The 24,172-nt window shown below is 44.5% G+C and overlaps 6 protein-coding genes across 11 annotated transcripts; 4 read left to right on the plus strand and 2 right to left on the minus strand.

The window, feature by feature from the left end:
* Positions 1-1,261: 1,261 nt before the first annotated feature.
* On the plus strand, positions 1,262-5,188 carry LOC127767522 (BTB/POZ domain-containing protein At3g50780-like). Of its 5 annotated transcripts, none has more exons than XM_052292879.1 (5): positions 1,262-1,533; positions 1,743-1,799; positions 1,896-2,015; positions 2,497-3,193; positions 3,980-5,188. In XM_052292879.1, exons 4-5 carry the CDS (start codon positions 2,567-2,569, stop codon positions 4,919-4,921), a joined length of 1,569 nt encoding a protein of 522 aa, XP_052148839.1. In that variant the 5' UTR covers positions 1,262-1,533; positions 1,743-1,799; positions 1,896-2,015; positions 2,497-2,566; the 3' UTR covers positions 4,922-5,188. The 5 variants fall into 5 exon arrangements, with proteins under 5 accessions (XP_052148839.1, XP_052148838.1, XP_052148841.1 ...); XM_052292878.1 differs by having other exon boundaries at positions 1,927-2,015; XM_052292881.1 differs by having other exon boundaries at positions 1,752-1,799.
* Positions 5,189-5,840: 652 nt separating this feature from the next.
* On the minus strand, positions 5,841-7,830 carry LOC127768999 (probable calcium-binding protein CML41). Its single transcript, XM_052294678.1, has one exon. The coding sequence runs from the start codon at positions 6,759-6,761 to the stop codon at positions 6,201-6,203; it is 561 nt and encodes a 186-aa protein (XP_052150638.1). The 5' UTR covers positions 6,762-7,830; the 3' UTR covers positions 5,841-6,200.
* Positions 7,831-8,027: 197 nt separating this feature from the next.
* On the minus strand, positions 8,028-10,800 carry LOC127768998 (cytochrome c biogenesis protein CCS1, chloroplastic). Its single transcript, XM_052294677.1, has 8 exons — positions 10,287-10,800; positions 9,917-10,136; positions 9,679-9,790; positions 9,329-9,601; positions 8,986-9,251; positions 8,738-8,894; positions 8,557-8,640; positions 8,028-8,469 (listed from the first exon to the last, which is right to left on the minus strand). The coding sequence occupies exons 1-8, from the start codon at positions 10,705-10,707 to the stop codon at positions 8,311-8,313; spliced, it is 1,692 nt and encodes a 563-aa protein (XP_052150637.1). The 5' UTR covers positions 10,708-10,800; the 3' UTR covers positions 8,028-8,310.
* Positions 10,801-14,738: 3,938 nt separating this feature from the next.
* LOC127767747 (uncharacterized) lies at positions 14,739-15,495 on the plus strand. The gene has a single exon (XM_052293183.1). The coding sequence runs from the start codon at positions 14,782-14,784 to the stop codon at positions 15,247-15,249; it is 468 nt and encodes a 155-aa protein (XP_052149143.1). The 5' UTR covers positions 14,739-14,781; the 3' UTR covers positions 15,250-15,495.
* A 116-nt stretch (positions 15,496-15,611) lies between these two features.
* Positions 15,612-18,097, plus strand: LOC127767748 (homeobox-leucine zipper protein HOX9-like). 2 transcript variants are annotated; one of them, XM_052293185.1, is made up of 2 exons: positions 15,612-17,225; positions 17,551-18,097. In XM_052293185.1, exons 1-2 carry the CDS (start codon positions 17,189-17,191, stop codon positions 17,907-17,909), a joined length of 396 nt encoding a protein of 131 aa, XP_052149145.1. In that variant the 5' UTR covers positions 15,612-17,188; the 3' UTR covers positions 17,910-18,097. The 2 variants fall into 2 exon arrangements, with proteins under 2 accessions (XP_052149145.1, XP_052149146.1); XM_052293186.1 differs by having other exon boundaries at positions 17,213-17,475.
* Positions 18,098-22,507: 4,410 nt separating this feature from the next.
* Positions 22,508-24,119, plus strand: LOC127765438 (protein PHLOEM PROTEIN 2-LIKE A10). The gene has a single exon (XM_052290344.1). The coding sequence runs from the start codon at positions 22,652-22,654 to the stop codon at positions 23,753-23,755; it is 1,104 nt and encodes a 367-aa protein (XP_052146304.1). The 5' UTR covers positions 22,508-22,651; the 3' UTR covers positions 23,756-24,119.
* Positions 24,120-24,172: the final 53 nt, after the last annotated feature.

Genomic DNA, 24,172 nt, shown 5'->3' on the forward strand with positions numbered 1-24,172 from the left:
GATTTCTTGGTCTCTTGCAGGTTTTTGCCTTGTCATTGTCCTGTCCTGCTGCTCCCTACTAGGATTATGTCCCACACAACTCAAGACAAAGTTCAAATCTTTCTCCCTAAGAGCAAGTTTAATAGAATAGCCAACCACTAGCTCCAATTCATCTATAGTCAATCTAATAACTCATTCATACAATAGTTACATACTACACTATCAATACCTGGTCTCACATGTCATACACATACTGCGTCTTGAAGTCCGTGCTACAGCTGGCTACAAATCTGTAGCCCGCTGCTCTTCTCTCTCATTATTTATCTCCTTAAAATATATTTGCAGCTGGCTTATAGCCTGCTATTGTACCTGCTCTAATGCTCACCCCCTAATGCTCACAATTAAGTTAAGTATCCTGTACTCAAAATGATCTTGACCTTACTTGGCAGATTGCTCCAGGGTGCTAGCACCTACTCCCTCCGTCCTAAAAAAAAAGGCAAACCCTGGGTTTCCGTGTCCAACTTTGACTGTCCGTCTTATATGAAATTTTTTTACAATTCGTATTTTCATTGTTGTTAGATAATAAAACATGATTAATATTTTATGCGTAACTTGTCTTTTTAATTTTTTACATAATTTTTTCAAATAAGACGAACGGTTAAACGTTGTACACGGAAATCAGGGTTTGTCTTTTTTTTTTTTTAAGGACGGAGGGATAGGGCATGCATAATAGTACTACACTAAGATTATGCAAGAAAGAACGTGTCTTGCTGATGATGAGTTCTTCTGAAGCAACATGCCGACATGCTTCGAGGTTAATTTGATTGCAAGATTCTTTTATTCAGATGCATCCATGTATACATGCTTAAAGTAACAGAAAAATAATAATCTTGATGTGCTACCAGTAGTATTACTTTCAGTAAAAACCAAGTGAATATATGTATAATCCATCATGGTAATGGTAAGATCGAAACGTGCATGTGATGATCAAAAAGCTTTTTGGGGCGAAACAAACTGCCAGATAAATTACCCTTCTTCCAGCTCGGATGATCCAAGCGCCGAGGGTGGTGGTAGAAACAAAACGATCGCAGCATCCAAGAGTGGAGTAGATCTCACACTGACTACGGGCCCCACCTGTCACACACACTGAGAGACAGAGAGAGGAGAGGAGGAGCTCCTCTTCACAAGAACCAATGGAGATATACTGGTAAAGATAAGTTTTTTTTTTTACTCCTGGTTAAGTTAGGGCTCTGTTAGAGTTAGCCAGTGAGGTGTCTGATACGAGCAGAGGAGGACGAAGAAGAGCCAAGTCGCCAGCCACTAGCGTCTGTGCTCTGTGCTGCTGCCTGTGAGCTGGTAGTACAAACAGGAACAGAGAGAGAGAGAGAGCACCCAGAGCCAAGAGGGATAAAGGGGGAGAAGAAGCAAAGCTAGAGGAGAGAGCTGGAGAAGAAGAAAGAAAAGCTAAGAGAAGAGAGATTTCAGAGAGGAGAAGCTCGCCATGATGGCCGGTGTGGTAGCTTGGATGGTTAAAGGGAGGACACCACTCGTCTGGTAAAGCTCAAAGGAAGCTGCTTTGTGCCCTTTTCCTTCCATTGCTTTCCCCTTGCTGCCTCTTTTCTTTGCCTTGCCTTCGTCTCTCTCTCTCTCTCTCTCTCTCTCTCTCTCTCTCTCTCTCTCTCTCTCTCTCTCTCTCTCTCTCTCTTCTTTTTCAACTTTGGGGGAGAAAGAAATGATGTGAGGTTCTTGTCATGCCTGGCTAGATGCTGCAGCTGGCTCATGATTAATACTGGCTGCTGCGGAGCTGTGGTGGGGAAGAGGTATTTTGTTCTCTTCTTGGCAATTTGTTCAGTCTGTGCCATTGTGTTACAGCTTGAACTTTTGAGGAGAATTCGTCCTGGTTTGCCCTATGGTAGGTGATTTTTTGGTGAACTGGTGATGTTGCAGTTCATGAATTTACTCAAGGATTGGGTCTTGGTGCGTGCCCGGAACTGAAGAGTGGAGGAGGATTGTGCTCAGTGCCTCTTCAGTCAGAGGTATGTTATTGTTAGCTCCTTTGGTCATTTTCCTTTTTGCACTTCAGTGTTCTTGCCTTTGTTAGGTTTATTAAGAAAAGTTAGGACTGTTTGCTTGTGAGTTGTGAATTATGTTGAATTTGGCCGCTCTATAAGGTGTGATTTTCATTGGTCGCCGTTCCAATTCGCTGAAGATAGAGCGTCCTGTTTTCAGGCTCTGCAAATTTTGGTATTTGTGGTCGTTCATGTTAGGTTCCAAGCTTATGAATTTCCTAATATTTGGATTTAACTTAGAAACTGCAGTATCTGAGATGCAGGTTAGGAAATGGTGGCTTAACTGAAAATTATGTATGTTCTATATGGTTTGCTTCCTGCTCATACAGTAGATACTCTAAATTGTCAGCTCTTCTTGTTTAATTACATACATTCACTATCATGACCATTTTAGCTAGTTGCTTAAAACTTGAGTTCACTAATTTTGCTCTTATGGATTGCTGCTCAGGTATATGAACAAGTGCTAGTTCTACAGTTAATATCAGATAAGTCATTGGCCGTAAGCTTCCTAAGGCAACATGACAGAGTTCAAGGTTGGGAGCCTTGATGCCCGAGCAACAAAGATCAGAAATGTCCCCATTGCTGTAACACCAGAAGGATTCTGGTGCTGCCCGTCGCAGGCCGTGCTCCAAAAGACAATGAAGAACCAAAATCAGCAGGCAAAGCCTAAAGGGGGTGCATCTCCTCTTGCATCAAAGGCCTCTTCGGTTCAGAGGGCGCCTACCATTTCATCAGAGAGAAGAGCGCATTCAACTCCGACAAGGTCTAGAATCAATTCGGATGAACAGAAGTGCGCGCCAGCGGAAAATTCAACACCCAATCCACTGAAGGTAGCGAATGATAGACCACAGAAGCAGCATAAGATATCTGTTGGATTTGGTCAACTTGAGATGAGTGATCTCAAGGTTGTGTTGTATGGCAAGGATGGTGTTGCTGTAAAGATGAGTGTTCACAGGAACATCCTTGCAGAAAATAGTACCTGGTTTGCTGATAAGCTCTCAAGACAATCCCCAATGTCAAGCATGGAGGTGCCTGATTGTGAGGATGTGGAGATCTATGTTGAGACAGTTGGATTGATGTACTGCAATGATGCCAAGCAGAGGCTTATCAAGCAAAGTGTTCCACGCGTTCTTCGGATCTTGAAGGTTTGCTGCAGTTAAATATTGGTTCTGTTTATTTTCTCAGTTTACTGAAAATCCATATAGTCATCAATTTTCCTTTTTCAACTCTCTAAGCTAATATGCAAAATGAAAAGGGGGTACGGTCCCAACTTTTACCATTCTGTCAGAATTTAATTTTACTTATCATCTAGCTTACTACAGTATTAGTCATATATCAAAATAGCCTTCCCTGTATTAAAACTTTTGAAATTTCTACAAGCTTTTTGATATACAATCTACTTAAGTTGTCGTTAATGTCAGTCTTTTATGTCTATCCAACAGAAATATTCCCTAGAAGCTATTGTTATTTACTACCACTTGTAATTAATAATCTTTAATGTAAAAAAGAAGCATTGCATGTATTATATGCATGTCTGTTTCATGTTGTTACATCAAAGGGATATGGTCTTTTATGTCTTCTATACCCATATACTTCAATATGTCACTTAATAACTACAAGTTGACAAACTCTGAATAGAGCCCACAACTGATAAATATATCTTGCCATACCAGTTGGTGGGGGGTTGGAACAAAATCAAGCCAGGCAGGCTGCCATGCATTATTGTGTCAGTGCTTTATGGAGCAATTGTAAGGAAAAATTTTCCACAGATCAGGCCCACAGCATCCATGGGCCTTGGTCATCCCTCACCAATAAGACATCTCAATTAGGAGTTAGGACCAACCAATGTCGAAACTTTAGAAGAAATGCGCCTTTTGTTCTATACATTAGTTTGGTTGTTCCCTGTATAATGTTGAATTTATGATGTACAGGTTGCAGAATTATTAGGTTTTCAAGCATGTGTTTTGTCTTGCTTAGAGTACTTGGAAGCCGTCCCTTGGGTCGGGGAAGAAGAGGAGAATGTGGTATCATCTGTTCAGCATCTGCAAAGTGGGAATTATGGTGTTAGCCCAATACTGAAGAGGGTATGCTCTGACCTAACAAGCCCACCAAATGACACATTTGTGCATATCATAGAATTAGTCTTGAAGAGCGGCGAGGATAGAGGGCGCCGCGAAATGAAATCCCTGGTGCTGAAGCTTCTGAAGGAGAATAGCAGCTGTACCAGTACATCTGTGGATATCTATGCTGAGACTCTCTACAGCTCTTGCCAGAATTGCCTGGAATCCTTGTTGACCTTGTTTCGACAAGCGACTGCCGACGATTTTGCTGAGCAATCCTTAGACCTTAAAGAGCCAGTTTTTCGACAAATTGCTCTAGAAGCAGATAATCTCCTTTGGTTAACTGAGATTTTGGCCGACAGGAATGCTGCTGGTGAGTTTGCAGTCATGTGGTCTAACCAGGGTGAGTTGGCTGAGCTTCACTCCAAGTTACCAACCAAGTCGCGCCATCTTGTCAGCTGCGTCACAGCAAGGCTCTTTGTGGCAATTGGGAAAGGAGAGATGCTCCCTTCAAAGGACACAAGGAAGCTTCTCTTGGATGTCTGGCTGCAGCCTCTCATGGATGACTACAACTGGTTACAGCATGGCTGCAGGTCATTTGACCGCAAAGTTGTCGAGGAAGGGATCGGGCGTACTATCTTGACACTCCCGCTCGAGGATCAGCAGACGATATTGCTTTCATGGCTCGGGAGCTTCTTGAAGGTTGGGGATAGCTGCCCCAATCTTCAGAAGGCCTTTGAGGTGTGGTGGAAGAGGACTTTTGTGCGGCCTTATGTTGAACAAGGGAATCAATCTCAGCCGGGTCGGAGTTGAGGTCTCAAGTGGTTATAGACTGCAAGAAAAAATTGTCATCTTTTTTCATGTAGAATATCACTGAGAAAGTAGTGGTAATGTCTTACTTTTTAGATAATGGGTAATGTCTTACTCGGTTTGCTGTTAGGGAGAACCCCAGGAAATGAAAACAAAATGGGGATGTAAATTAGTACTTATCTTGCAAGGCTTGAGAATATGTGCGCGTTGTGCTTCTGATGCTTCATTTTATCAAATATAAGTGAAGCTCTCTGAATTCTGGTTGCAGAATTTCTTATCTGCTTGTTACTATCATGACATCAGTTTGTTGCACTGCATTGAATATTGCAGCATTGTGCAATAGTAGCTTTTTTTTTACTGTAATATGGATTCATGTACAAACTCAATGTTTACAATGCAACTGTAAAGATTTCCCTGAGATGTGCCCTCTAAAATTTGAAAGAAAAACAACCTTCATATTTGAATTTTACTTAATTTACAGTTACCCAATCGAATTATACTGTGTGAAAATAAAGTTGGTACATTTCCTTGTTATGTCGGCATATTGTTATCTGTCATTTCCAGATGATGAAACCATGGTCTCATTGTATTTCAAATGGTATTGCATAACCAATCAAAACTCAAAAGGGTGAGCGGAGTGAGTGATTGAAAAAAAAAATTGTTATTTGTCTGTCCTATCTATTTGTTGTTTGTCTGTTCTTTTGTTTTCTTTTTAGCTCACTGGCTATCCTCTAGGAGTTAATACCGATATTTTTATAACAAATCTAATAAATTTAACTGTGGTGGTTGGCATATTGATTTTTTTTTGTGTTTTTTTTTTTGGGGGGGGGGGGGGAGTGTGTGCAAATTGTCTATTTTAAGAATATATTGGATCTATCCGGCTATATTTTAGAATATTCAGTGTTTTTGGATAATAAGAAAAGGGTGCACGATCTCGACGATTTATTCCTAAACAAATACAGGTGAAGCCAAGAAATCAACTGTAACTGTTTCTTTTTCTTTTGAAAGAAGGAAATCAACTGTAACTTTACTGATACACTGGATTAAGTGTGTGGCACACCAAACAACTCAAGATGACAACAACAAATTTGCTCCAGGCAAGCAAAAGAGCTCTGAAGAACTCTTCTGCCCTGTAAACAATCTGCAATGTGTCATCTGGATGCAGCAGACTTATCAACAACCTATAGTAGCAGTATAATTTTCTCAGGACTCTGAAACTGAAAAACACCTCGCTGAGTCACTCACTCGCTGTAGCAGCTTCAAGCTGAGGCATTCCATGGACTTAGCTCATCATCCTCTGGAACTCATGGAAGTCGAGGCCGCCGTCGCCGTCGACGTCGTAGGCCCTGATCATGGCCTCGCAGTCGGCGACCGACCGCTCGTCGCCGAGCTGCGCGAGCACCCTCTGCAGGCCCCTCGCCGTGATCCGGCCGGCGGACTCGACGGCGTTGAACACCTCGAAGGCGCTCCTCAGGTCCTCTTCTTGGCTGCCACCTCTCTCCATCAGGGCAACGAATCCGGCGAAGTCGAGCATGTAGCCGGCGGCGACGCCGCCGCCGCCGCCCGGCGACGGCGCCGGCATCTCGTCGCCCATGGACGCGAAGAACGCGCTCAGCTCGGCGCCGGAGATCTTGCCGTCGTTGTCCCTGTCGAAGTGCTGGAAGATCCTGTGCAGCTCGCCCTGCCTTCTCCCCGACGACGACGAACGGGCGGCGGCGCCGCCGCCGCCGCCGCCGCGTGGGCTCGCCACGTCGGACTGCCCGCAGAGCAGTGGCAGGCCGAGCCTGAAGCTCCTCTTGCGCGACAGGCGCTTCGCCGGCTTAGGAACACTCGCGTTCGCCATTCAAGAAACCCAAGAAAATGTAATAGAAAAGCTGTGTGGTCTTGTACACTTGTCAGCAAATGCCAAATTGCCAATGCAGCTATGGAAGAAGTGAAGAACAGGTGAGGTGTGCTCCTCCATTTATAGGTGTTGAGCAATCATCTTTGTGTGTGTGTTTTGACTTGACTGAATGCCATGATCACAAGGTAGTTAGGGCTGCATCTGCATGGCAACTAACCTTGCACAGTGCCTCAGATACTGTCAGCTTGGCATTATCTAACTCCCAACAGACAGTGCCATCACATGCTCATGATCCTCGCGCCGCCGCCCAACGAACAACGATATCTCGGAATCCGTGATTTAGTTATGAGTTCAAGATTCCGTTGGTTTGAATTAGTGCTAATTTGAGAGAGACCCTTGACCTGACGAGTGAGATTTCAGTCTTTCACTCAAAAAATTCAGTCTTTGCTGGCTTGCAGGTCTTCAGAAGTGACAGGGGAAGAGTAAACTGAATGCAGTGAAGCAGTGAGTGACTTGTGAAGAATTCAGATTCAGTAGACATTTCAGTTGGTCAGTGACTTCTCCTTGTATTTCAGAGAAGGGGGGAAGTATCTAAAAATAGGGAAGATCATTCAGTCCTAAATGATTTTCGGTGATCATGTTTTCATCAAATGCCCAGATTTGCATATTTCTTTTCAGTGGATATTGAGATCTGAAGAGAGATCATACCACGTTTCGGGGAGCAAGAAATCTGAAATCTTGGTACCACTCAATAATGAAGGAGAAAAAAACAATTGCAAAGCTTCCATGTGCCTCTCATGGAAGCTTACATTAGGAACTGAGAGTGGCACATGTCTGTGTAGCATCACCACATGGCAGTAGATGTGACCGGTTAATTAGTTATAGATAAATGACCTACCTGAAACTCATGATTGGGTTCAAGCATCGAAAATGACCGGTTAGAAGAATCTTTGCTTGTTAGTTTATGTTCATCCTTGATTTGACCGGTATGGAAAATGGTATGTACCAACGTGATCTAGATGGACCTAACAAAACAAGGTACTCCATTGATGCTCCAATGTCACCACACCGACCACAGCAATAATGATTCTCGTTGACAATACACCTTCCATTCCTATCTCAATGCAATACTGCCATGGAGGTATTTACACACATATCTCAACAACCAACCAACCAATCAAGCATCTATTGTAATATATAAGTTTGTATGATTTTCTACAAATAGGCTCCCAAAAACAGTTACAAAACCAGCTCAAGGAGGGTACATCTAGTAATTTGGCACATTGTTCTGTTGTAAATTTGTAATGTAGTTACATTGTCAGTTCAGTTTCTTCTCGGTATATTGTATCATGACCGTCTGATAAACAAAATATTGCTGTGTGCCGTTTTGGGTTGTATACAGAGTGGGATCAGTTGAATCATAGCCTATCTTCCACCGAAAAGACGGTATAATTTTATGTCCTCGAAGATGATTTGTGAAATCCAGCCTCAACCACAAGTGAACATTTGCAAATTTTTTCGAACAGCCCAATCTCAAAATAAAAATTCCTTAAGTAGCACTTTGTTTACTATCGATTTTTTTCTCATTGACGCTAATCAATTCTGGTACCTTATCAAGTAATCTGTTCATCTCTTCTGAAAATTCAAGCTTGGCTCGATTTGTCTTTCCTCCGATGACTACTGTACTTCCGTCTTGCAATGCCCATATCTAGACAGAAATCAAATCGTAAATCTGTAGCAGTTTTACAATACTTATATTTCAAAAATAATCATAGGAAGTGCCATATGCACACACCTGAGAATGTGAAAGATAACTAATGCAGGTCGTTAACATGAGTGCACCAAATCCAGCATAAACAATAGGAATTCCTGGATCAGTCTGATGGCAAGGGAAATAAATACAAGGCACGTTTAATGATATATCAAACATGTACAAAATTTCTGCAAATTCAAAACAATTTATCAGGAGCACTGACCTTAAGATCGAGACCGGTGCTACCGATGGCATCTTCAATAACTATTTCGTTACCATCTATTTCAATCGGTAGTTTTGAGCTTGGCCGACGAACCCCCACAAACTTACCCTCTTGATCATACAACACAATAGACTGCAGATCTCGAGCAAGCATCGATCTACAAGCCATCAAGAGAAGAAGTTAATAGCTTATAGGGAATGTGTCCAGTTTATCATTTAGCTCCGAACAGGGGAAGTGTTAAAACTTACATTCCTTTGACATTGGAAGAACCGGAGTTTTCAAGTGGCAACAATGTTCCAAATAACTTCTTATCACCATTCAATTTCAAGGGGGCCATGGCCAAATTGAAAGGACCTTCACCATTTTTCTTTACTTGCAATGCTGAAAATCCCCAATCGGTTTGGTAGATTGTGACCCCACCATACCTCAAGGGGTCGTTCACTTTGATAGTCTTCCTCATGACCTCTTTGCCATCAAGGTCGAAAAGTGAAAGATCGCTATAGAATTGTGAAACCTGGAAAGCCAAAAATATTTGCCACATGTAAATCTGACATCACACAAGCATATGAAATGCTGGGCAAAATTGACTACCTCTCCACTATCATAGTACTCCATGTAGAACCGATTGACATGGACTTCAGTATTAAAAACATCAGGCGCAAAAGAGAGAACTCCTTTAGGTTTCATCACATCTCCGATTACAAAGTTCAACCCTTGGGGTACATCCACCGATCCTTTAAAGCTCCCTGTTGCGCTAAGCGTGGCACCTGCCATGATGAAAATCATAGCTATGTGCACACCGATAGGCGCAAACCGACCAGCCAGTCCTTTGAAAGCATACAGAGATGGACCCTTAGTGAATACCTGAAACACACATCAAACACACATGATTTAAATGCATATCGGAGCAAATGAAATGCACAGAACGTGACTAAAATCACCTCATATCCATAACCCATCAATATAACTCCTAAATCCTGGATGGATGCGCGGGGAAGTGACTCCGCAAATTCTTGCTTCCGGATGCTTCCTGCTGAATGCATGAACGACCATCTGCAAGAAACAATTGATCAGCGCTTGCAATTATCTACAAGTATAACTCATGTTCTGAATTCTGATCAGACAAACTATCATTATCAAGAAGAGAAAACCTGCACATCAGAAAATGGCCATTTCTACCTTCTGGCAACCTTGACAATGGGGATTTGAGTGGTGTAAGTGCAGGCCATGAGCGACGCCGCGAGCAGCGCGAGGAGGCCGAGGAACACCGGCGAGGAGAACATGTGATCGAACCCGGGAGTGAGGATCCACCTCCACGTGATGAACCCGAACACCGGGTTGTCCTCGGGGAACTTCTCGAAGTAGTAGCTCGGCGCCTCCCCTTGATCAATCACCGTGCCTGCAATTGCAAATCGCAAATCGCAAATCGCAAATTGCAATCACAATCATGAATAAAAAAAACAGCAATCACATACTGGCAAATGGGCAATCCATTCCGGAGAAGCTAAGCTAGCGAATTCGAAGTAGTATCAAATAAGCAGCGAATCACCTAAGGCCATGAGCGCGGCAATGGCGAACATCTCGGAGATGGCGAGCGGGAGGTTGGAGAGCAGCGACAGCGTCCTCTTCGTCAACCTCCTAACCAACCCCAACGCGGCGTTCTCCTTCTTCCTCCTCGCCACCTTCCCCTCCCCCTCCCCCTCCCCCTCCCCGCCGCCGCCGCCGCCCCGCTGCGAGACCGGTGGCGCGGCGTCGAAGAACACGACCTGCTTCTTGGCCTTGCCGGTTCCAGCAGGTATGGCCTCGCGCTTCACCCCACCGCCACCGCCACCGCCGCCCGTCCTCCGCGCGTCGCAGGAGACATGGACCCGCCTGCGCGGCGGCGCGGCGGCGGGGAGGGGGAGGCGGGGACGGTGGTGGGACCTGGAGGCGGCGGGGTTGAGGAGCAAGTAGCAGGTCGGGGAAGGCATGGCGGGGTGGAGGAGGGAGTGACGACGACGACGAGGAGGCGCATCCGCATCGCGTCCGTTGGCTCCCCCGCGCCCGCGCGAAAAATAGGGCGGTTGATGTGGATAAGGCGCGTGTCGGGTCGTACGTGGAGCGGCGAAGACGAAGGCGTATGGGAGGAAATTATCTTGCAACTGGGCCGGATATTTCGAGGGATTAACTAAGGGCCCATGATGTGAACAACGACGGCCCTGGATAGATGGGCCGATTGCAAGGGTCCAGTCTTCATTTCATGGTCTGACTAGTATTTCTTGCCAGTGGCAGAGCACGGAAAAAATAGTAGGTGTGGCCCATGGACTAGCGCGAGAATTCGAACAGAACAAGAAGTAAGAAGGGGAAAAAAACAATCTCAATGCCCGATATTATATGACGCAACATTATCCCATCATGACACAATCTCAAGCATGGCAACAAGCACCAGTCCAAAGTTCACAATTTATCATCCATTTGCCAAAATTGTAAATAAAATAGGCATTCAAAAATACCTCAAGATTCCAGCGTTCAGCAACACATATAGGAACAAGTGAGGATAGTAGATAAACATGTAGAAACTGCAAAACAAATAGCAAAAAATAAAGATTGATTAGTATATTATATACTTGAGATTGATAAGGTAAAGAGCAATGAGTGGAATAAAATGTAAAAGCATACCAAACATAAAATATTTAATTGCTTCTAGGTCTAGGAGATTTAGGCAATTGCATTTGCCTAGTTTTCTTTTTATGAAATGCTTTTTTGATTTTTTGAAAATCAAGTCCTTTGAATATATCTCTCTCAATGTTCCGAAATTGTCAAAAATTCAAGAATATGTACCTCTTTTGTGAAGCCAATGCCTTTCCTTTTCTCTTTCTATCCATTTTGTGTTGATTTCTTCAGTTGAATCCTTCTCTTTCTTTTGTTGTTTGCTCGGCCTGCCTGCAGCCTGCCTCTGCCTGGCACCGCCTGTCTGCTTGCCGGCTGCCGCTGCGCCGCCGCGCCCACCATGCCGCTTGCGGGCTACCGGCGGCCGTTAGCCCGCTCCCCTCCTCGAGGCCGCCCTGCGCGGCAGCGCCGCCGCCACACCGCACGGCTGCCACTTCCCTCTGCGACCGCGAGCAAGCCCGCCGCGCCGCCGTACGCCGGCGCGCCCGCTCCCCTCAGCACCGTGACGCCGTTGAATTTCACCGATTTGACTAGGTGCTCGGATTGGAGAATTGGGGAAATAGGGATTAGGGTTTCAAGGTCATGGTCCCACTCCCATTTACACAAAAACAAGTCCAATGGGCCTAATTGGGGTTGGGGGGGGGGGGGGGGGTTGGGTAGGTGGGAGGAACAAGCTATGGTGAGCGCCACACCTTGCCCTACCGAGCCCTCCGCCCCTGTTTCTTGCCTTTCTTCTTACGAAAAGAGTATTTCTTCGCATATGTGTCTGCGTATAATGAAAAAAAAAGTTACACGTTTGCTTTTTTATAAAAGGGAAAATGTGTAACTCTTTTTATATTATACGCAGGCACATGCGTGAGCGTACACCACTACATAAGTAACACCACATTCATACCCCTGTGAATACGCTCCTAACATATACTCTGAGGGATATAAAAACTTGCGGTACATCTCTAATCTCACTAATTACATGTTAGAATCACACCTACATGTGCACAATATTTGTAGGCATCAATATTAAAACCCTGGTGGGTGAAGTCATGCATACAGAACTACACCATCCCATTACTTATACTTTTCCCGAGAAAAGGTGTAACTTGGCTCTCATTTCTTTTCGATCAATTTGGTCACCACAAGTTTTGGGGAAAGTTTAGCCACTAGGAAGTGTGTGATTCTGTCCATTTCAAAAGGTGTACCCCCCTTGATGGAATGAGTTGGACATCGTCATGACCGAACAATACAAAACCTTATTATATTTCGAATTTTGAACAGGTATTAGGTGAGTCAGTGTTATAAAAAAAAATTGTAAATGGAACTAGCGCATCCGTGTGAGCGACGGGGGCTTATGCATGGTGTTCTTCCGTCTGAATTGATCGGAAGAAAAACTGTCTCCAGCAGAAACGTCCAGTATTATCGAGAAAGTCAAGAAATCCCCTCCTGTCAATCCGATCGAGCTACGGAAGCAGATAAACACGGCCGTCTCTGTCATCGTACCAGTCACCAGTCCACGCCGGTTCAACAGTTAATGACGCTCCCGTCAGCTGAAAGGTGCCTGCGCCCCTGCAAATCATTCAGCTGCTGCTGCATCCTGTCGATCTCACGCTTCGTTGAACCAACCGACAGCACGGCGGTGACTCACCCCGGCGACTCCGCCGTCATCCAGAACCAAAAAAAAAGCCGTCCTATGCAGTTTTATGTGCTACTACTACCGTCTCAAAATAAGTGTAGTTTTAGCATTACTCATATTTAACGTTTGACCGTTCGTCTTATTTGAAAAAATATTATGATTAGTATTTTTATTGTTATTATATGATAAACATGAATAGTACTTTATGTGTGACTAATTTTTTTTAATATTTTTCATAAATACGACGGATAGACGGATAGTCAAAGCGCTAAATACGGATATTTATGGATGCACTTATTTGAGAACGGTACTAAAATTGCACGTATCGAATTCAAACCGAACCTCTGGTCGCATCGAAGCTTCCATTGCCACGTTGTGTCTTTGGACTGCAGAGACGTGCTCCTACGCGGCTCTTGGGGCTGGAACCCGCGCCGCCGGTTTCGAGCGTCGTCGGGCGGGCGTTGGCTCACCGCGGCTCCGTCGCCACCGGCGGCGCTCGGCACTCGCGCGCGTTTGCCCAACTGAATCAACTGAAGTGATGAGTTTTCTATTCTAAAATACTATATGACGTGGTAGATTTTCCTACAGCGTTTAATTATTTATCTTATTAAATATTATTTATTTTGTTATCACTTGTAGCACAATATTATTTTATGATTTTGAAATGAAGGTACGTACGGCGTCGAGTAGTTTCTTCAAATTTCCTTGTCGAGGCTGATGGATAGGTTTGCTGCCTGCCAGGATTTAAACAAGCAAGCAGGAATCCCGTTTTCTAACAAAAAAGCGAGATTGGTAGTATTTCTATATTTTACTACCAGTTGGCGCACCACGCAGGATGAAAATATTTGTAAAAGGCGACGGCCCGCTCCAGCGGTCCAGCCATGATAGCAACTCCTCTACTGCACAGTAGTGCGATGAAACTGATGATGATTTGTGTGTACTAATTCCACTGAAACTTTCAAGGCTAGCAGTAACAACAACTGTAAAACAGCAACCCACTCCAACCTTCCTCCGTCCGACCAGGGCATGTAAAATTCTGTCACGAACTGTGTACCGGATGCCACGTCACACAGTTGTCTCTGACTCTGTGACTCACGCGCCGCCATCTAGAAGGCCACAGGGCGCACAAAACACCAAGGCGAAACGAAACGCTTTACCAATCAACGTCGCCGCAGGATAACAGGAGCACGAGAGTGAGTGGTGGGCGCGCGCGCGCACACAGGTTTTTCTCAATTCTCCCTTTTCCTACGCAGTTTTCGCCCACCGCCGCCGACGCCCCTCCCGTCCCGTCTCCTCTTCTCTTCTTCCGCACCCACCGTTGTTTTGACCCTGTTTTTCCAAAACAAAATTTTTTTCACTCATCACATTAAATATTAATGACATATACATGAAATATTAAATGTGAAAAAAAACTAATTACACAATTTACGTGTAAATTACGAGACGAATCTTTTAAACTTAATTGCGTCATGATTTGACAATGTGATGTTATAATAATCATTTGCTAATACCATATTAATTAGGTTTAATAAATTCATCTCGCAGTTACCTGACAGAATCTATGATTTATTTTGTTATTAAACTATGTTTAATATTTTAAATGTGTATCCGTATATCCGATATCCGATGTAACTACAAAATCCAAATTTTTTTCCCCAACCATAAACAAGGCCATTGTATAAGAGGCAGCCCTACCCTTCACCGGTTAGAGCTCCACGTCTCCAACCAAATTCCATCGTCTTCAACCCAACCCAACCCAAACACCACCATGAGCAGGGGGAGGAGCAGGCTGAGCTGGCTGTGGAGGGCGCCGGCGAGGGCGCTGGGGAGGGCGCGGGACATGTACGTGCGGGGGATGACGGGGTGCGCGCGCTGCGTGCCGGCGGACGCCGCGTTCGGCTACCCGGTGTTCGTGCCGTCCTCCGCCGCCGCCTCGATGAGGAGCAACAGCTTCGGGTCGGACTCGCGGTTCGGCGGCGGCGCCGACGACGACCTCCGGGAGCTGATCCGCGCGGCGTCGCAGAGGCGCGCCGCGGAGCAGGAGCGGGAGGCGCGGGCCGTGGCCAGGAGCCAGAGCATGGCGTCGGGGATCTCCATGGCGCGGATCGACGAGGACGCGCCGTGCGAGGAGTTCGGCGGCGCCGGCGTGATGCACTTCCCCAGGAGCCAGAGCTGCGTCGGCGGCGTCGGCGGGAGGATCGCTCACTGTCACAGGAAGGTGGCGGCCTTGGCCTGAGCTGCTGCCCGCCGGTCGTGCTCGCGACGGTGTTCATCGCCATTAATGGTCTTCTCTGGAGGTCTAGTAGCCATTCAAACTTTGGGATTTTGCGTTTGTAAATATGATTTTTGTTAAGAATTCGTGAGTCGTAATTGCTATTTTTGCTGCTGCAAAACAGGGGCAAATGCAAGAAACTGAATAGTATTTTCGGAATTGCTATATGTCACGCAAAAGTTAGCTTAATTTAGTTTTTTTTTCCTTTTAGCGTATGGTTTAATAATTCATCTGTCACGTTACGCACTCATCTATCCAAATCCCCCACGTAAGCATACACCAGTTCGTTAAACAAAAAACAGCGCCACCAGCTTGGTATGGCCACGTCTGAATTGAAAGCAGGACTACAGCTTGCCAATTGAGTACGCCTAATCCAATTAAGTGCCAAATTGTAGAAAATTAACGGCCAAACTGTAGCTAAATTTATGTAGCACAGTGGAGCAGTGGACTTCATTCTGGAATGCACCTATCATTAGTCAAAGTACACTAGTTCGGCTTCATCATTAGTCAACGGCAACATCTAAATATGAGCCAAACGTCGGCTGCCCAATGGCTCATTTGAAACATAGGGGGTGGATTTTAGAAATACGTAAATAGGAAAATTTGTAGAAGTGAGATGTCAAATAAATCCGGCAGACATAGAAAAGACAGAAATTTACAAAAGTGTTTGGATAGCTGATAAGGAGAATAACATAGGATTTTTATAGGTTTTAGAGAGAGAAGAGAGACAGAGCATTGGACTTCTCGAAGAAAAAAAAGTTTGGAGCTCCTATTCAAAATTCCCTATGGAATTGGAGTATAGGATTGCAATCCAAATGAATTTTCCTATGTTCAATCCTATATTCCAAATAACCTAGCAAGGAAATTTTCCATATGATTTAAATCATTTGAAATCATCAATCAATAACTCCCCTAACCCCACCGTTTTTCTCCTTTTTTTTAATTATTTTTAGGCTCCTTGTTTAATTTAGACGTTGTCTTTTACTGTTTTGGGCTCCTCATGCAGATTAGCTTGACTGCTAATAAGCAGTTTTCGGTTAGTGTACTGTTCAAAGATTACTAAGCTTTGCCTTGTGTCCGGTACCATCAACCGGGTGTTGGATGTTTATGCCGTGCATGCAGGGCACGTATGCTCTATGCGTTTTTTCAAAAAAACTCTCAATCCTCTAGGAAACAACGAAGCAGTCCTCCTGGAGATTCATCCTTATTCTAATTTTTACGAAAAAAGGCTTACCTTTATATGAAATACAATGTGAAGAAGAGAAAATTCGGATTTTAGGGACAGAGCTGTAATCCCAAAAAGTACGAGGGCATTCTAAAAAAACAGATCCTAATCCAATCCCTCCTCTTTCTCTGCTGCCTACCCATCCCCAACACGCAACATCTCTCTGCCCAATCCTCCTCCCGGCCAATCCGCCATCCCCATCCCCGGCCAATCTCTGCGGCCTCCTCCTCCCGGCCGGGGGCAAGGACGGCGCCGGCGTTTACAAAGACGACGGAGCAAGGGGACGACAACATTGCCGCCCTCCACCATGCCTCCTGTGCTGCCCTCCTCTACCATGATGGCCTCCTCGACCTTGTGGTTGCGTCCACGGGGGGAGGGAGGAGGCGGCACCCGCCCGAGCTGCCGCCGGTGCTCCCCTCCTCCTTCTCCATCCACTTGTGGTGACGGCGGCGGCGGGTGGAGGGACGCCCGCTGAATCCGCCACCGGTTCTCCTTCCCTCCTTGTTCTCCCTCCACTTAGGCCGGCGGCGGCGGTGGTGGCGGGGGGAGGGCAGATCCGACGCCCGACGCCGGCGGATCCGCCGTCGTGCCCCCTCCCTTCCCTTGTGGCGGCAGTGGCGAGGGTACCTACGTTGGCGGCAGAGCCGGCTGCGCGTCTGCCGCCGATGCCCTTCCCTCATGGCGGCGTCGGACCGGCCGCCTGCGCAGGACTGCCGTACGTCTTCCCCCGTCGCCGCGTTGCCTCTCCGTCCTCTCCTCCGCAGCTTCCCAACCGTTCCCCTCTCAACTCTCGACCTCTCCTCTCTACGTGGAACACCATGACCGTCGCCGCCGAGGTCGACGCATCCCCTGACGGAGAGGAGAGGAGAGGAGGAAGCAAGCTTGCAATCGCACAACCATCTATCGATTTCTCCCTTCCTTCTCTTTCTTCTTTCTTTCTTTCGTTTCCCCCTCTCACATGTCAGGTTATTTTTTCTCCTCATCCTCTCCGGATGATTTCACTTTTGCTCGAAATCTCTCAGGTTGTTGTTGTGTTGAAGGTGGCGAAGGGGGAAACTTTGGTGGTGGTGGTGGCCGGAGAGGAGGATGGCGGCAGCGGTGGCGATGCCCGATGCGGAGCGGCAGCGGCAGTGACGGCGGCGGGTACGACAAGGCCGGGATGGACTCCGGCAAGTACGTGCAGTACACGCCGGGTCAGGTGGAGGCGCTGGAGCGGGTGTACGCCGAGTGCCCCAAGCCCAGATTCTCTCGCCGCCAGCAGTTACTCTGCGAGTTATCCATCCTCGCCAACATCGAGCCCAAGCAGAAGATCAAGGTCTGGTTCCCAAAACAGAAGGTGAGCAAAAGCATGCAGGGATATACTATCAAACTGGTTTGCCTTTTGTGTGTCTGGCTGTGAAATGTTCTGGACAAATTTGTTGACAATGGAGCAATAGCAATAGTAGTGTTCAATTGTTTGCCTTGGTTGTGCATACTCTGCTTCAACTATATTTAGGAATTGCAAGTCTATGTATTTATTTGTTTTGCTTCCTTTCTTGCATAATGGAACAACCTTTATATAATCAAGGAAGTATACTGTACTTACCAGAGTATGTGCCAGATTAAGCCATCCATTAATTAGATGCTGAAGTAAACTATATGACTATATTGCGATGTACTCTAATTCCACTACTTACAAAACTGTAGGGTATAAGATTTGCTTATTTTTAGAAGATAGGCTAAACGAGGATCATTTAGGTCACATGGCCAAACTAAGACACATATACATAACGTATTATCATGCATCTGATAGTAATGCAAAACAATGCAGTCCTATTTACTTTCACTGCAGGTATTTAGGCTCATCTTTTATTTTTCTCAAGAGGCACTTAACATGATATACAAAATTTGAAGAGTTACATTTTTTAAAAAACTTCTATGAGTTCTGCCTAAATGATTGTTATCCATGGTGTGCCTAAATAATTGTTCGATCTAGAGGTGATCCAAAGATTCGTCTATATTAGACATAACAATAATGCAGTGTTTTTTTTTGTTTATTTTTTAGCCTACAAATGTTTGACAAGAAGAGGATGAAAGAGTGACATAGGCGAGCTCTGTAGCATATATAGAATGTTTGCTATCCACTGGTACATCTTTAACCCGAGCCTACCTACTGTATAGATGTGTTTAGTACGTGCTTACTATGCTTAAATTTGGGGATAATATAGTACGACGTGTAAGAAAATTCAGAACTATGTTGTATGCTCTAGCTGAATTTGTTTACTTCCTACAAAAAAATGGATGAACTACTGATCCAGTTCATGTTGTGATCCTCCTCCAAGGAGTTTTTTTTGTTTCTTTGCTATCTGAAAGATTCCTTTTTTTTTTTTGCTTTGTTGAAGTGGAAGGAGCTCATTGGTGTACCTTTATTGAAATGGCTCCTTTGCATCCTCATTGTTTCACATGTCTGTTTCATTTCCGTTTTTAAGGGACTGGCCTTATTAAAGGTTGTTTAAAAGCTTAAACAAGACTTCTATTTGATTGATCTTTAGTCCCTATTTTACCTACCAGGTGAATTGTCGCCTCGGGTAAGATATTGCTAACAGGGAATTAACTCTATTTCATTGCCTTGTAATTAACTTGTTATACTAAATCAGAAGATTCTCCGGAGGAGGGGATCAGGGGGAGAAGAAACCAAAGAAATGGCAGCAACCCTCTTTTTTCCGGAGGCGATACATTGATACTACTTCGATAGTAGTAGCAGTAGTAGTCGTCGTCTATATGGATATAGAACGCTACAGAGTTCACTACTGCTTTAGCTATTGATACTACTTCAATAGTAGTAGCAGTAGTAATATTTTGGAACTAAACACGGTCATATATATATAAGCAACTGCAACGAGGCTATAGGGTCGTAAACAATTCACTGACACGTACCGGGCCTCTCCATGTTTCATGAGACACACGTCATACATGTAGCATGAATTATCACGGTAACAGTACACTATTCACTATTTATATAATCTTGGTGGGCCACAGAAGCCGGTGGAGAGTGTCAAAGTTTACAAGAAGACTCATCTCCCAGCTAAGGAAGCATATTTTCTGCATCAAATCCTCTTTTTATGCAAGCAAATTAGGCATTAATAAGTATGTTGTTGATTATATGATAAACAACTTATACTATGAACAAATAAAATGCATCCGTATAAGCCGACTCTGTTTACTTGCAACCTGTACACTTACCATTTTAACTGTGCGTTTTTTTAATCCATGTAAACAATTTGCATGCTCGCCAAGTGTTGCATTCTCTGTTTTACAGACATGCTACCTGCCCTTGCAACTGTTTAGTGAAGAATTTTAGATATCTACTCGGCTAATTCCACACGAAACGCACCTTCCTCTTCATTATATCATCTCCACTCATTGACATACGTATCTAAACCCGGAAAGGCAAAGTTAACTTAAGCATAAAGCCCAGAACTAATAGCCCACCGATAAAATAACTTTTCAACACGTACATAGGCTGGTGAATTGTACTCTTCACAGGCTGAGCTGAACCTTAGGTTGGCTCTAAGTTTGTCTCTATTAGTATTAGCATCATGGATAAATGCACAAACCATTAGACAAATATTAATTACTCGTTGCAATTTTATTTAATATACGTTCTGCATAATAGACCTATTGGTTCTCGTTATCAAACCCATTTACAACTAAACTCTGCTTTTTTGACCAATCTCTGTTGTCCTTACATCACATGTTACCATTTGCTTTTTCAAACTGCCCCATTTTCACCTGCCCTTACTTCATAAAAAAAAATCTTTCCCAATTTCTGTTAAACAAAAAAGCCCCATATCATACTGTGTTGTTCAATCAAATTAATATACATATAATATATCATAGCGTAAGGTCTAACTGACCTTGATTACGTACACTTCTACCTACGCAAGTGTTAGCGTGCGCGGTGTGGCGCCGCGCTCGCATTTCTAGTTTATAAAACAACTCTCCATTCCAAAGGCGCCCTAATTGGACCGCCACATATGTTTTAATCGCGTCTAGCCCACTAAATGTAGTCCTCAAGTATGCTAGGAATAGGTTCACTTTAGGTCCTCCTTAAAATCATTCGAACTGATGTGTCTCTCAACTTGTAAACTGGTGTATCTGAGATCCAGGAGTAGTATAGGGGCAATATAGTATCCGGTTTTGACTAACGTGACAAATTAACTAATCCCCGCACCGAATCCGCAGCCTCGGTATTTGCAACATTGCCCTACACCTCCACGTCGCCCTACAAGTTGAGAGAGATAGAGAGATGGGGCAAGACAGGGGAGAGAGGGAGAGAGGGAGAGAGGAGTAATAAGACTAGGTCTCTGACATGTGGGTCCCACATAGACCCCACACTGACTCAGCTAACCTAATCATAGTCAACTAGCATGGTGACCCGCACAAATTGCGCGGCTAGCATCATTATATTTTCTCTCATATAATAGCATATATGTTTTCTCATTATATTATTCAAATATATTAAAATGACAATATAATTTTAAATTTTGCAATAACTTTACAAAACTACTAATGTGCAATATTCATATTATATTTTATATACGTGTTAGTTATTAATTATTTTTAATATCAAATTTTAGTTATTTGTAAATTATATATATTCCTATATGGACTCTAGACTCGTCTTTTAATATATTTTTTTAATTCCGAATTTTCTGTAAATTGTATTTCTATATAGACTCTATGCTCTTCTTCCAATATTATTTATTTTTATTTTTGAATTTTTATTATTTCTAATTGTATTTCAACGTGGGCTCTACTCATCTTTCAATATTCTTTAATTTTTAATTTCGAATTTCAGTTACTTCTAAATTGTATTCCTATATTGACTTTAAACTCTTATTCCCATGTTTTTCTTAATTTTGAATTTTAGTTATTTGTAAATTATATTTTTATACGGACTCTAAACTCTACTTTTAATTTTATTATGTTTATTCCAAATTTTAGTTAGTTTTAAATTCCAATATGGACTCTATACTCTACTTCCAATATTCCTTATTTTTTAATTTCGAATTTTTTTCTTAATTGTATTTCTATATGGAATTTATAATCTACTTCTAATATTCCTTATTTTTAATTTTAAATTTCTATTATTTCCTAATTGTATTTATATATGGACTCTATACTCTACTTCTAATATCCCTTATTTTTAATTTCAAATTTCAGTTATTTCCTAATTGTATTTCTATATGGACTATATACTCTACTTCTAGTATTCCTTTTTTTTAATTCCGAATTTCAACTATTTCTAAATTGTATTTCTATATGGACTCTAGTCTCCTCTTCTAATATTCCTTATTTTTTAATTACGAATTTCAACTATTTCTAAATTGTATTTCTATATAGACTATGCCTTTTCTTTTTCTCCGATTAATGTGAGAATTTCTAGGACATGAGAGCGAACGTGGAGGCTCTTTTTTCTATTTCTTTAATAATATAATAGATTCTTCATGTCAGCGAAAACCGAACACAATACTGTTTTAGGACCTAAGGACCCTAAGGTGCTTTGGTTTTGCAAGTCGAGGAACACGTATCTAGTATTGCGATTCAGGGATGTGATTAAAACTCGATGTCAAGATAAGGGATTGAAAGTGAACTAAGTATGGTACAATCGACGGTTCAGACCCAATAAACATGTGTGCTACAGCCTACAACACCGTTTAGACCCAACAAACATGGGCTGCATTCAACTTCCGGCCCATCTTAGGATAGGCCGCACGTAGCCGACTATACCTTTCCGGGCCTACTAAACACAGACCGCACGTATGCTACAATCAGCCCATCTTAATTTGGTACGCACGTGGGCTATGATCCAGTTCCGGCCTGTTTTAATATAGGCCTCACGTGGGCTACAAATCCCGTTCGGATTACGCGAGATTTCTTCGTGCGGACCACAAACTCAACCAACTCCGTGTAGGCCCCACAATTCCCCATCGCCATTATCCGCCGGTCGCTCGCCGGAGTCCCCACGAAAAACACGCGAAGGGAAAAAAAAGGGCCAAAAAAAAAGAAAAAAAAACAGAGAGAGGGAGACCGGCACGGTACGCGCACCGCACCACACGAACCAATCCGAAACCCTAGCTCCGGCGAGCCGCCGCCGCCATGGACAGCCGCCTCGTGGCCTTCTCCCACCGCCGCCGGCGCTGGATCCTCCTCGCGGCGGGCGGGGCGGCGGCGGCGTTCGGGGCGTACAAGATCTACCACCACCCGGCCGTGGCGGCCCGCCGCCGCCGCCTCGCGCGGCTGGCCGGCGCGGTCGCGGCCTTCCTCGACGCCGCCGCGGCCTCCGCCGACGCGGCGGCCCTGGTGGCCTCCGACCTCTCCGACTTCGTCCGCTCCGGCTCGGACGAGCTCCCCCGCAGCGTCACGCAGCTGGCCAAGCTCGCCGCGTCCCCCGAGGTCTCCGCGACCGTCGCCGCGATCTCGGAGGCCATCACCGCCGGGATACTCCGCGGAGTCGGATCCGACTCCGGGCCCGGCTCCGGCGGTGGCGTGGCCCTCTCCGATCGCCTCGTCGACAGGCTCTTCTCGGAGTCCGGGGAGCGCCTTGCGGCTGCCATCGCCGGGAGCTTCGCCCGCCATCTCGTAGCTGCTATCTACTCCGCCCCATCGACTCCCGGGGAGACCTCCTCGCCGATGAAGTGGGTCAACTTGATTGCCACTGGAAAGGGCCAGAAGGCGATTAGTAATTGGGTTGAGGTGTTCGTGAGCACAGCCGTGGGGGTGTTTGTTGACAAGACAATCCACATCAATACCTATGATCAGCTATTCCAAGGCCTTACCAATGCAAGCCATGATGCTAAGGTTAAAGAATTGCTTGTTTCGGTATGCAACGGGGCAGTGGAGACTATGGTGAAGACCACTCACCATGTTATGTCCAATGCCAATTATAAATCGGTTGGCAGTGGCAGCAATGGTGCTGGGGAAGGGTGGGTCGAGACAGTGTCGAGCACATTGGCAGTTCCAAGCAACAGGAAGTTTATGCTTGATGTTACTGGTAGAGTTACATTTGAGACAGTGAGGTCGTTCCTTGAGTTCGCACTGTGGAAAATGCACGCTGGGGCGAAGAAGGGTGGCAACACAGTGATGGATAGCGGACTGCGCGCAATGCAGTACATGACTGATAAGTCTATGGTTATCGCCACAATATGCATTACACTTTGTTTGCATGTTTTGAATGGCACTCGGCTCCTGGTAACAGCTTGATGATGTGTTCAAGATCAACACGGGTGTATTTGGATTGCATTGTTGGTACATGACTTGTAGGAAAATTTATACTGAAACTGTAAATTCATCTAGAAAAGAAGAGCTGAAATGACGTAAATGATTTCGTGTTGTGTTTGAGATTGTTATTCAAAACTGCTGTGCCGGGATTGTTGATTTGTTGTGCCCTTGGGGAAGTGTATACACGGGAACTTTTATAGTGTCATGTGTTTAGATTGTTATTCAAAATTGCTGTGCCGGGATTGCTGATTTGTTGTGCCCTTGGGGAAATGTATACACGGGATTTATTGATAAAGGAGATGTGATTTGCATTTTGAATGAACTAGTGTCATTGTTACATCGCTGATATCATCAGGCAATTTTTATCAGTTTAAGATTGATTATGCCCATTACTAAGCT

The sequence above is a fragment of the Oryza glaberrima genome, chromosome 3 (genome assembly GCF_000147395.1).
Source record: "Oryza glaberrima chromosome 3, OglaRS2, whole genome shotgun sequence".
Lineage (NCBI taxonomy): Eukaryota > Viridiplantae > Streptophyta > Magnoliopsida > Poales > Poaceae > Oryza > Oryza glaberrima.

What these genes read in the sequence shown, in the direction of transcription:
- LOC127767748 (XM_052293185.1), top strand. Translation starts at nt 17,189, where the DNA reads ATGGCGGCGTCGGACCGGCCGCCTGCGCAGGACTGCC. An exon ending in GCCGCCTGCGCAGGACTGCC is followed by an intron (nt 17,226 to 17,550) that starts GTACGTCTTCCC and finishes GTTGTGTTGAAG; the next exon opens with GTGGCGAAGGGGGAAACTTT.
- LOC127768999 (XM_052294678.1), bottom strand. Translation starts at nt 6,761, where the DNA reads ATGGCGAACGCGAGTGTTCCTAAGCCGGCGAAGCGCCTGTCGCGCAAG.
- LOC127765438 (XM_052290344.1), top strand. Translation starts at nt 22,652, where the DNA reads ATGGACAGCCGCCTCGTGGCCTTCTCCCACCGCCGCCGGCGCTGGATC.
- LOC127767747 (XM_052293183.1), top strand. Translation starts at nt 14,782, where the DNA reads ATGAGCAGGGGGAGGAGCAGGCTGAGCTGGCTGTGGAGGGCGCCGGCG.
- LOC127768998 (XM_052294677.1), bottom strand. Translation starts at nt 10,707, where the DNA reads ATGCCTTCCCCGACCTGCTACTTGCTCCTCAACCCCGCCGCCTCCAGG. An exon ending in GCACCGGTCTCGATCTTAAG is followed by an intron (nt 8,641 to 8,737) that starts GTCAGTGCTCCT and finishes CCTTGCCATCAG; the next exon opens with ACTGATCCAGGAATTCCTAT. An exon ending in GTTATCTTTCACATTCTCAG is followed by an intron (nt 8,470 to 8,556) that starts GTGTGTGCATAT and finishes ATTTCTGTCTAG; the next exon opens with ATATGGGCATTGCAAGACGG.
- LOC127767522 (XM_052292879.1), top strand. Translation starts at nt 2,567, where the DNA reads ATGACAGAGTTCAAGGTTGGGAGCCTTGATGCCCGAGCAACAAAGATC. An exon ending in GCGTTCTTCGGATCTTGAAG is followed by an intron (nt 3,194 to 3,979) that starts GTTTGCTGCAGT and finishes TATGATGTACAG; the next exon opens with GTTGCAGAATTATTAGGTTT.